The sequence below is a fragment of the Pinus tabuliformis genome, chromosome 9 (assembly GCF_031772625.1).
Source record: "Pinus tabuliformis cultivar Carrire ecotype Pingquan chromosome 9, CPIR1, whole genome shotgun sequence".
Taxonomy (NCBI): Eukaryota; Viridiplantae; Streptophyta; class Pinopsida; order Pinales; family Pinaceae; genus Pinus; species Pinus tabuliformis.
Window position 1 is genome coordinate 1758596470 of NC_142307.1, and position 12632 is coordinate 1758609101.

Genomic DNA, 12632 nt, shown 5'->3' on the forward strand with positions numbered 1-12632 from the left:
TCTGCTGCAACTCATCTTGTCCATCTTTTACTATAAGAATGAGTAAAAGTTGACCTTTGAAAACTCAAACACTTTGGAGGTTTAATTAATGTATTATGAATATCAATATATTGCCACTGCATTGTAGTTTGTTTCGTTGCGTTACTAGAAAACAAGAAAAAAAACGAGGAGCATCTTGTGGGTAGCTCTATATATTTAATGGAAACGAAAGAAAACAACAAAAAAGAGCATCTCGTGAGTAGCTGAAAGGTACATTTCGAAAGCCAGTCAGTCAGGTTTAGAATATGGAAGCTGTGTCGTTTACGGCCAGCAGCAGCTATTTATTTAGGAGCGCTAGTGGACCGCTCCCGCAAATACACACTGCTTCTGTTCGATGGGTTCTGGGCTTTTGTTTCCAGTCATGGCCATCATCGCCATCATCTCCCTTCAGGCTATTGCGGCTGAAAGGGAGGTGAATATGGTATTCTACTTGCACGATAATCTGAGCGGAACGAATGTGACGTCGTTTCCAGTGGCGGGATTAAATGGTTCTTCTTCAGAGTCGGGCAAGTTTGGAACCCTAGTAGTTACCAGCGATGTCATAACCAAAGGACCAAACTCCGGCTCCCACAATATTGTGGGCCAAGTTCAAGGCACGTACGTGAATACAAATCTGGTTACTGGACTTGATTTCTTCATGGTTTTCACGCTCGTCTTTCAGAATTTGAAGTACAAAGGCAGCACTTTGGAGTTGCAGGGAACCGACAGGTTCGATCAACCGCAGTGTGAGTTTGCTGTTGTTGGAGGGACGGGCAAGTTCAGATTTGCTCGTGGGTATGCGGTTGTTACCACGGAATCCAGTTCCGGGCTCAATGCTGTTCTCAAATTCAAGACCACTTTTCTTATTCCTTCGTAGTCAAAACGCATGATAAATAAGGTCATTGTAGGGTAAATAAGGTCATTCTATGGACTATGGTTTGCTATGCAATCCATTTGATTATGGTTGAGTTTGAGACTCGTGTTAGTTATGGTTGACCATATTAATTATAGCTCAGGATTCTATATGATTATAGTTGAATTCGAGACTGGTGATAGTGATGGTTGATCATATTAACCATAGCAAACCACAGATAAGATGTGTTAGTGTAGAGATATTTAATATGTTATCCATGAGTTAATATGTAAATTTATATATTATTAATAGTATGTTTATGTGTTAATGTGTAGATTGATGTATTATTAATATTTATGATTATTGTTTTTTCTACTTTTTAAGATATTGTTTCGTATAGCAATGTATGGTTATGTATTTAACTTTTGCATTTTCATCTTGTTTTAGATTGAAAGGTATTTCTTTTCTCTAATGTTATTTATTTCGTGACATTTTGACAACATATATTTACATAAAGATTGGCATATGTTTGTTTGGGATATTGTGAGATTGATATGTGTTTCTAATATTGCAATATCAATTTTTGGACATTGTTGTCTATAGTTAATAGTGGGTGACAATGAGTGAATATTGTTAATCATATTTATCAATGTTTAACTATAGATGAATATGCTTCACTATGGTTGACAATGTTAACCATGAGTGACCCTATTGACCATGTTTGACAATAGATAAGTTTGACCATTGTTAAATATGGTTGTGTTATAGAAAAAAGTTATAAAACTATTAATAATAATAGTAATATTATTATTAAACCTTTTTAAACCTTGACCATGGTTTACTATGGTTTACCAAGGTCAACTATGGTCAACCATGCAACTAAAAATGACTGGGGTTTACTAAGGTGGATGATGGTTGAATATAAAAGTGGACTATATTTGGTTATGTCATCACATTCTGGCATCCTTATTGTTAGCAACAAAGAGATGTCACATTTTGTGTGAATTAATATATTATTAGTATCATTATGTGTAAATAAAGATATTATCAATGTGTTAATACATAGATTGATATATTAATGTATAGTTATTAATTTGTTATTATAAAGTTACGAAGGTTTAAATAATATTATAAATTTATTAATATTATTAATAAACTTTAAATTTCATTGTTAAACCGTATTAATAAATCTTATTCATAAAGTTGATTAAACCTAATGATTATAAATTTAATTGGATTTAAGATTTATAAACAATGCAATGTTATGCATCAATTCATATTATTATTAAACCTTATTAATAAATTTTCATAGTAACATTATTAATGAAACCTTATTGTCATTAAATTTTATTAAATATAAACTTTAAACTTTATTAAAAATTATCACTAAAACTATACAAATTAGGACCTAGAGCTATGCTCGTTGTTCGCCGATGAGATTTCCCTTCTCCCTGATCCCTTCAATGGTCATTGCGAAGGGGGTTCCCCCCCTCTGCCTCTCTCTGACCCCTCTGTTGCTAAGGCCTTTCAAATAGTTGTGGCTTCTATTCCCAAGAGATAACATCATCCAGTTGTTTCGTCCAAGTTCGTGAAGTGAATTGATGAAACTAAAAATGTTACCCTGTCCGATGGAGCTCAAAAAACCTCCATCGCTTATGTCAAGCTAACGCTCATTGGTAAGTTTATTGGGATGTGATCATCCTCTAGGTCAATGGATCTATGGATTAACAAGACATGGAAACCTATGATGAAAGGTGATATTGCCTTATATGCAGTGGGAAATGGATTCTTCATCTTCCTGTTTGAAAATAAAGAAGATAGAGACCTAGTTTTTCAGAATGGGCCTTATTTCCTTAGCTCTAGAGGTATGTATTTAAATAAATTGACTTTGGATTTTAACTTAGATGAAGACATCCCCAATGTTATTCCTATGTGGTTGAAGCTCCCAAGGCTCCCCATTTCTTGTTGGAGTGATGACTATTTCAGAGCCATTGGCAATGGGTTGGGAAAGTATTTGGATAAATCTAAACCAAAGGGCTCCCAATTTACTAGTGCTAAAATCTATGTGGAAGTGGACTTGGAAAAAGGTTTACCGGTAGAAATTAACCTAAACCTAGGAGAATGGAACACAAAAAAATATTGGATTATGAACAAATACCTTTAAATTGTCATCACTGTCACGATTATGGTCATTTTGAGAGGGATTTCTGTAAAGTAGGGAAAAAATATGTGGATACATCTACTCCCTAGGAGGAGCAGTGGTAGAAACAAAAAAAAAATGAAAGAGAAGGTTGTTATCAAGCATCATGGTACAACTGGTAATATCGTTGTCCCTTCCTTGAATCATTTTAATGTTCTAAGTTCTCTCTGATAAGGATGAAACTCCTACGCTACAAGAGAAAAAAATCAATGAAAAAGAAACAGCAAAAGAAGGTGTTGAGAAAGGTGAAATAGTGGTTGAGAGCAGCCCATCCAAAAGATTCGAGAACATTGCCTCCCCCACCAGGGTGGTTCTGGCTCCAGACCTTCTGAGCAATCATCCTTACAATTTTAATGAGGAAATAGGGAAAGCCATCACTTGGAATATGACTCAGAATATATCTTAGGTCGATGACTATAATAGTCAAGAAACGAGCAGTTCAAAAAAGACAGGCAGACTGAAATAAAATGCATTGAGGGAAAAAGAAGCAGAGTTGAACAAAAATCTAGGAAGTCAATCAATCATTACAAATATTTTGAAAGGAAAAATAATGAAAAATAAGGAAGGAAATGATGGAGGGCCTAGTCAAGTCTCCTCTTTTAAATGAAAGTAATTTCATGGAACATAAGGGGACTAGAAAACCCTGCTAAAAACCTAGTTGTGAGAGATATAATAAAATAAGAATCACTAATTGTTTTTTTATTCAAGAAAAAAGGTTTGAAGAATTGAAGGTATTCAAAGTTGCAGATGTATTTTGGAAAGAGTTTTGTGGGATGGTTCAATCGTCGAGAGGTACTTCTGGACGTCTAGGATTTTTTTTGTCAAAAATAATTCCTCTGGTGGAAGAACTAAAATCGAAATCTTAGGTGTTAGCTCTTTTAAAGGTAAGAGAAACAGGAGAACAAATTCCCTTTATGAATGTATATGCTCTAATGATTTATAGTGAGAAGGCTGAATTTTGGGACTCTTTGGAAGTGCTAAAGGGAAGGAATCTACATCTAAATAGCGTGACTGGAGGAGACTTCAATGCCATTTTAAATAATGCAGAAAAAAAGAGGAGGATCTATAGTGAGGGATCCTTTCAAAGATCATATGGAAGACTTAATAGGAAGTTGGGATATGTTGGATGTTATTCCAAAGGTTGGGAAATATACTTGGTCTAATAGAAGAATGAGAATTCAATATATAGTAGCTCGCTTGGATCATTTTTTGATTCATAGTTGATGCCTATTTAAAGGTATTGATTTCTCTTCGACCATAGAATTATAAGGGGATTCTGCTCATAGTCCTATTATGATCAAAATGTAAAAGGTGGAAAAATTAGGTTCTCTACTTTTCAAGTTCAATGCAGATTGGGGGCTTTCAAAAGAGGTTGGGGATATAGTGGTAAAGGCATGGAAGACCACGGTTCAGGGCTCCCCAATTTTTTTTTGGGAATCAAAGTTAAAGAATGTGAAGCAAGAACTGAGGAAATGGATAAAGGAGAACTACCACCCTCCCAGTAAAAAAAGGAGTGACAAAGTTCAAGAACTTGAGGAACACTATAAACTAATGGAAGAAGCTCCAATAGAAGAGAAACACATTCAACATGAAAAGGAACTCTCTAGTTAGATATTCACTTTAATTCGCCAAGAAGAAAATCTATGGAGGTTAAAATCCCATAGCTCATGGTTAAAAGTTGGGGACTACAACACCACCTTCTTTCATAAGCAAGCCAAATTCTGCAAGGCTTGAAATAGAATAAAGGAAATTAAGCCTGAGGGGAAACTAAAGGTAAGTTCCTTTGTGGAAATTAAGGAAGATACCTTCATATTTTTCAAATATCTTCTTACTAAAAAACATCCTCCTCTTGAGAAAGCTAGGGACTTCCTTAAAGATATCCCTCAGATTATCTCTCTTGTGGAAAACCAAATTCTTTTAAATGATATATCAGAAGAGGAAGTCAGAAAAGTGGTATAATCCTTGGACCCTATGAAAGTTCCTGGTCTTGACAGGTTCCCCATATGCTTCTATATATTTTACTAGACTACTGTAAAAAGGGATCTTCTTCAAATGTTGAATCACAGTAAAAACAAAAAGAAAATTGGCAAGAACACAAACTCTTCATTTATTGATCTTATTCCCAAGGAATCCAGTCCATCTAACTTCTCGAGATTTCGACCTATATGATTGTGAAAATCTTCTTATAAAATTCTAACCAAGATCATTTCCAACAGAGTCAAACCCTTACTCTCTTCCTTTATCTTAGAGAATCAAGGTGGTTTTATGCATCAGAGAAATATTCTAGATAACATTATTCTGGTGCAGGAAGTTATTCATTTGAGTAAGGAGGTGGGAGAAGCTAGAAATTAGTTATTAAATTGGATATGTCAAATGCCTTTGATCGGGTAAATCACTCCTTTCTTTTCCTTTTTTTGCAAAATTAGGCTTAATAAATATTTCATTTCGTGGATAAACACTTGCACTGGATCCCCCTATGTATCCCCTCTAATCAATGGAAGACCAACCCAGTTTTTTGTTACTTCCAAAGGTCTTCGACAAGGATGTCCCTTGTCACCTATGTTGTACATTATAATGGTTGAATCCTTGAGAAAGAATCTTGAAGATGCTAGAATGGATGGGTCTCTTCCAGGTTTAAGCATTGCCAAAAATGTTCGTGAAATTAATCATTCTCAATTTACTGATGATACCCTTCTCCTTGGTGGTGCCTCCTTATAGCCTCAAAGAAGATCTTGGACTACTATATTCTGTTGTCTAATGGGATGATTAATAAAAACAAATGTCAATTGATAGATTGGAATTGTCATAGTCCTACTCTGCATGAAAATTCTCGATTACTAGGGTTCCAGGTTTATACTAATTGAATCTCTTTTACCTATCTTGGGATTCCAATATCCTTTAAAAAGGCGTACGGGGAGGATTGGGACTCTGGAATTCATAAAATTAAAATAAGAATCCATTATTGGGAGGCTCGATGGCTAAATATTGTTGGTAGAGTTACCCCTATTAATTCGGTACTCTCCTCACTCCCTAACTATCTGGGGTTTGGGTTGTTTGCCCCAAACAATATAATTCATAGTATGAGCAGCCTAATTTAGATATTCCTTTGGAAGGGAGGTAAAAACAATGAAAACAAGTTCCATCTTGTTAATTGGAAAATGGTAAGACAACCAAATAATTTTGGAGGATTAGCAATCAAAGACCCCAAATTCATGAATTTGGCTTTGGGTGCAAAATTGGTTTGGAGGCTACTCTCAGACTCTAATGAGTGGTGGAAAAAGGCTTTCACAAGAAAGTATTTTCACAAAAAAAAAATTCTCAGACCCGAAGGAGAATCTTAAGAAGGAAAAGGAACTAAATTTTTGAATCTTTGTAAAGTGGTAGCCTCATTTATGTTCGAATAGTTGGGTTGGCAACCAGGAAATGGGAAGCGTATTCGTCTATGGAAAGACCACTCTCCCCTTTTTTAATTGCTATCATTTGATGATAAGTACATGGATCTAACAAATTGGATGACCGAGAAATGCCTTATCCTTATTCTTACATATTTATTTGGGACAAGCTTGAAAATTGGATTGGGTGGAGATCAATGAATTTACACGGACACTTGTTGCACCTATCGATATCATTTTTATTGTAGCTAAAAGGATTTGTGCCTATAGCTAACAATAAACTGGACAAAATAATTTGGCTTGGAGGGAAAAAATGAAATATACTCTCAAGGAGTGATATAATATTCTTATTAAAAATATTCCCTCTCCTCCTCCAGCTAAAATATGGGAAAATTTTGGAATAATCATGGACTACCAAAGATTGAAATTTTATGTTGGGATTTGGTTCATGAATTTTTTTTGGAAATTGGGAATCTAAGAAAAAGAATCATTCAAGGACCTTCTTGTTTCATGCTTTGTGGCAAGGAGGAGGAAGGCATTAGCATATCTTTTGCCATTTCTCTTTTATAGTGGATACATGGGAATTTTCCCTCATTCCTATATTTCATTTCTTATCTATCCCTGAGGAGTGGAACACAATGTTTGTCCTTTGGCAATCTCAATATTCCTCTCCCACGAAATCAAGCTCCCTTTTAATGTGGTGCTAGATGGGCATTCCTAAATATCTTTCTTGGTCAATATGGCTTTGTTGTAATCAAGTGATATTCCAAGACAAGAGGTGCACTCTTGAATCGAAAGCCATTAAAGCATTACAGTTGATTTTTGAGGTGATCTCCACCAGAGGATTTGAGGAGTCAGAATCGAATGATCTAAGTATAAAGGAAAAATATTAGCTCAAAGTTTCCACCCATCCAAAGCATGTCCTCAACAAATAAACAAAGATTCTCCTTTCTGTAGAAGGTTGATTGGGGAACACTTCTAATAATGGCAAAGAAAAAGAGGACAAGTTCATCTCCTTTTCGATGGTGCTTTGCAAGGTAACCCTAGGAAGGCAGGAGTGGGAGGGGTGATTTTTAACCTCGAAGAAAAATATGAAACAAATCTTGCTTGGGGACTTGGAAAAGCTTTGAATAACCAAGCCGAAGCACTCTCTATTTGGCAAGGCTTGATGATAAGCATCTCCAAAGGTATTAAAAATTTGATTATTATAGGTGATTCAATGGTGGTGATCCAAAAATGTATATCGCTCCTTAGAAGCGATCAACTAATTTAGTATGAAACCTCCTCATTATTTAGGATTTTGATCTTGCTTAAAAAGTTCGACGAAGTTAAACTTTTTCATGTTAAAAGGGATAATAATCAAAAGGTTGGTTGCCAAGCTAATGTGGGAGCGACATTAGCGCAAGCAATATTACATATTTATGGGGATATTAATCAATTCCACATACCATAATGAATGGCATATATTCACACTTACCGGAGTACATAAGGGTCATTGGGATAATCATGATACAAAGCTTATTAATTAAAATCATAGGCATAGTGAAGGGACTGTCAGAAGGTGGTGAAGGTATTTGGGAATTAAAACAAATATGGTCGTGACTGGGAAATGAGGTCATGTTTCAACATAGCTGGATATCTCCCAATTGGTTATTAATGGGGGAAGTGGGTGAGATCTTTTTCAGTACATTAGAGTATCACTCTGAATATATTTCGACGATGTTGCAGATGGAGGAGCGTTCCTTGAGGGAGTTGCAGGTAGGGAATACAATTAATATCTATAATATGGGAGTCTACTCTCATATTGACCATGCGGTTATATATAGAAGATGGGTCATGCAGTTGAGGAACAAAATTGTTCTGGTGCAGGAAATGTTTATCGCAAGGAAGATGGCAGCAATGAATTATAGCAGGCGAAATGATGTTGACGATCAAGGAACTAGTGGAAATGTAGGCGAGATGATTGAAAAATCATCAAAGAAAGTTGTGAAGGAGATCCAAGATCAGGTGATTATTGTGCTAACTCATTTAGCAAGGTTAGGGAAGGATATGGAACTGTTTCAGAAGTCCATGGAAACTGTGAACATCAGGATGATAAACTTGATGTTTAAAGTTCATAATATTGAGGTAAATGTTAAAACAAGAATTGTAGGCACGTTAAAGGAAGTCTTCAGTTTTTGTGATGTTCTTGTGCCAATGGTAGAAGTTGTTGGAGGTGTCATGAACATCACCTTGGAGCCATTTGATGAGAATAATTTTCTTATGGAATGATCCAGGTGGATATTGGTGGCCACCTACCAAGTCCACCTGGACCCCCACCATTGTCTTTCTCAGCATTTTCAGTTTCCTTAATTGTAGCACAACTTACTATTTTTAGCAGTTTTTCGGGTCCTGAACTTCCGGAGCCGTTTTGAGGCCCTAAACGACGTTTTTTGGGAAATCTGGGGGCAACATGGGTCCATGGACTGATGTTGCCCTTCCCAAAGTGGTAGTGCTCGGATAGATCTTTCTAACGAGCTATTGTACGCGTCAAACGGAGATCGTATGCCAAAGTTACGACCCCGGGAAGTTGATGTACCAATTTACCCAAACGGGGCCCACAGTTTGGCGTTTCATCTCCTAGGGTTAGGTTTTGGAATGTTAAGGGTTGTCCATTGTTTCTCAACAATAAATAGGCCTTCGAGCCTCATTGTAACACAGTTCAGAGGCATGTAGCCATCGCATCTCTTCTCAGAGATAAGCTACCATCACCCTAGCTAGTTTATTGCCATTTCTGTTTGTAAGCATATTTCAGTATTTTCCATTAATGAAATGAAGTATTATTTCCGCTACATCTTTGTGTATATGGTTATCTCTATAATTTGTTGCGTTCATGTTTAAATCCGGATCAGTGGTATCAGAGCGGTCTGCTTTTTCTCTGTTTTTCTTTGCATGTCCCCAACAAGGTCGGGATATAAGGAGTTAGGGCTTGAACTTGTTGAACCTTTGCAAGACCAGCCTCGCAAATCCCGACGGCCTCCCATGGCGGACGAGAAGAAAGACGAGGGGGCAGGAGATCCCATCAAAATCTTGCTCGAAGAAGCGCTCGAGCGACAACGGAACGCGATGATGGACAGCTTTGCGCAGATCCTTCAGCGGCTACCCCGAAGCGGCGCATCGGCTTCCAGTAGCTCCTCTGGAAACGCCACACCCTTTAAGGTACAAGTTAATTTTGAAATCCGCATATTCGAGGGTCAGATAGACGCCGATGCCGTAGATAAATGGTTAAATCTGCTAGAGGGTTATTTTTTTGTTCATGAATTTTCGAGTCGGGAAAAGATTGTTTTTGCTCTTCTCAAAGCAGCCCCCCACGTCAAGGACTGGTGGGAAACCTACTGCGAGCAGAAGGATGAAAGTACTGGCTCACTATTTTCAGTCGCACCCACCTGGGATTCGTTCCGGGATGCCATCAAGGAGCAGTACTACCCTATCGGAAGCTATGAGGATGAATACATAAAGTGGACCACGCTGCGGCAGGGAAGGGACCAAGACGTGCCGGAGTTCACCAATCTTTTCCATACCCTTCGCACAAAGTTGGGTATCAAGGATTTGGAGCAACATTTGATACTCAAATACCGTGGCTGCTTGCACAAGTACATCCAGGAAGAAATACAGTTCTTAAACATCCCCTCGCTCGGCGCAGCATACCGGTATGCCGTCAAAGTCGAGCAGAAGTTTAAACAAAAGAAGCGAGACTTTAGATCTGCGAATCCAAAGCAGGGGAAAGGTGCCCCTAAACCACAGAACAAAGGACAAAGCCAAGGCAGGATAGCCCAAGACAACCAGCCGAAGCTGCAAGCAAAGAGCAATGCCGCGAAGCCAAGAAAGGACACTGGAAAATGGTGCGAGTTCCATAAGAGCTCCACTCACAACATAAGTGAGTGTCGGGCCAAGCAGTCACTGGTGGCTGAGCTAAAGGTTTCAGAATCAGATGCATGTTCTGACTCTGAGTCAGAACCCGATAAGGGGTATGAAAAAGGGAAGCAGATCATTGATGCGGATCCCAGCGCCACTGTTGCTACCGCAAAGATCCAGAAAAATGAACCCGAAGATCCAGAGGAGGAGGAGCGTCTCTTCCACTCCCAGATGTGGGTAAAGGGCTCCCCGATTGTTATAGACAATTTTTTGCCTTACAGCAACAAGCATGAATTGTCAATAATCCAAGGGATCCAAAGTTCCCTAAACATGATGTTCCTACCCCTAGAGGAACAAGGTCAGCAAACCAACAGCTCTCAGATCAGTTCTCCACCTGAAAACACTCAAAAACAAGCAATCCTGAAATCAAAGCAGGTGCTCCACTAGGTTTCTGCACTGAAACTCAGTTGCTCCATGGTGTACCTGCGTTGCAAAGCAAGTGGGACAAAGGCCACCTGCGCTGAGCGAGATGGGACAAGTGGCACAATGAGTCATTGCTTTGGAATCTTCCAAAAATGACACTTGGATCAGGTATTTCGCCTTGTGATGAGTCAGAGGCTCTGTTTCTCCAAGTGGAAGCAAAGTTCTCCAAGTGGACTCAAGAACTGAAGATCAACTAAAGATTAACTGAAGAGAGAGAGGACACAAGGCAGCTACACATCAGTTGCAAGCTGACTCATCCTTTCTCAATTCATCTATATATTGAGCTCTCTCCTATGAGCTCAAGAGGCTGGAATTTTGTGCAAAGTAATGATATGCTGTTGGTTTCACTATTGAGTTATTGGGTGATTGTTTGAGAGAGGTGAGGAAGAGCAATTCTTTCTGCTGGGAGGTGTTGCTGGGTTGGAGCCTTCAATGGTTGTAATACTCTCAGAACCTTTATTTCTTCATTAATAAAAGCTATTGAGGTTCTTCTATGTGCTCTTGTTTCAATAATATATTGTGATGATTGCATGTTTGGTTTACACTAATCCATGAACCAGTTATGATTGCATGCCTCTTGTAGTTTCCTTCTTTGTTATTTTGCAGGATCTCATTGTAGCTGGGCGAGCAGAAGAACAAAGAGCTAGGAGCAAGCGGCCAAAGAGAAGAGTTTGGATTCGACATTAAGCGCAAGGCAACGGTTAGTGTATTTCTCCATTCTCTTTTGCTTTCATAAAGAAGTAAACCTTAAGTAGTTTGTTTTACAGTTGTTGCTAAGGAACTGTCACCCTTAGAGTGGGATAGGGTCATCCGAGTCGGATACTTTTCCCTACAACAAACTGGCGACTCCGCTGGGGATCGTATCCGTTTGATTGTGTTTGTAGTATTTTTCTATTCATTTCCTGAACAAAAGAGTACCAAATCGAAAAGCTTTTGACTATATCAAAAGCGAAGTAGAGGGCAGCTACTCTGGCTCATTTCTGAGCAAGTTCATGATTTGAAGAGCTGATCTACAAAGATCCTTGTAAGCTCTTAGTGATAGCTTTTTACCTTCCTAATCATCCCTTTGAGTGTGCTTGACTGATTGTTTCTGATTTGAGCAAAAACCGTGCATTTTTGAGAAAATTATGACCCGGAAACTATGAAAACGCAATTCTCGTTTTCCAAAGCAGGTAGTACACAGGCTACCTGCTTTGCAACGCAGGTCCCAAAGGGGCTACCTGCGCTGAGAGCCATTTTGGCTATGCAGCACCTGCATTGGCCCAAATTTGCCTAGTGCATTTGGGGTTTCCTCCCTTTCTCTTGCCTGTTTTCACTTAGATTTTGCTGCTAAGTGTCAGTCTTGTACCTGTTCTGAAACCAATATTACTTGCCATCATTCTGCCTCTGTTATATAACGAAATTGTACTTGTTCTTTGTATTTCTTACTCATTTGCAATTTCCCATAACGAAAAGTAAACTAGTCATGCTTTTGGCCTCTTAGATCTGAACCTGTGTTAGGCATTTTGCTGGTCTAAAGAGTTAGCTTGTTTGCTGTCCATAGCTGATTAGTCATTTTACTTTCATTAGTATGGTTTGATTTCATGTATTTCCAGTGATTAAGCAAGTGAATCTTAAGGTGTCTTTTGATTTTGGACAAACTTGTTTGTTTTCACTCTAAATCGAAATCAAAGTTATATAACCACTTTTTTTTTGTAATCCATCCATATTAAGAAAGGGAAAAGAAAATACATGCATTGTGCATTTTGCATTTGAAAAAGTTTGCATGATGATTTAGGAGAAAGTGCATTAG

At 38.1% G+C, this 12632-nt stretch overlaps 1 protein-coding gene across 1 annotated transcript; it reads left to right on the top strand.

Moving 5' to 3' along the window:
- Window positions 1-373: 373 nt before the first annotated feature.
- On the top strand, window positions 374-1019 carry LOC149155792 (dirigent protein 1-like). The gene has a single exon (XM_089445924.1). The coding sequence runs from the start codon at window positions 374-376 to the stop codon at window positions 893-895; it is 522 nt and encodes a 173-aa protein (XP_089302050.1). The 3' UTR covers window positions 896-1019.
- The last annotated feature ends 11613 nt before the right edge of the window (window positions 1020-12632 follow it).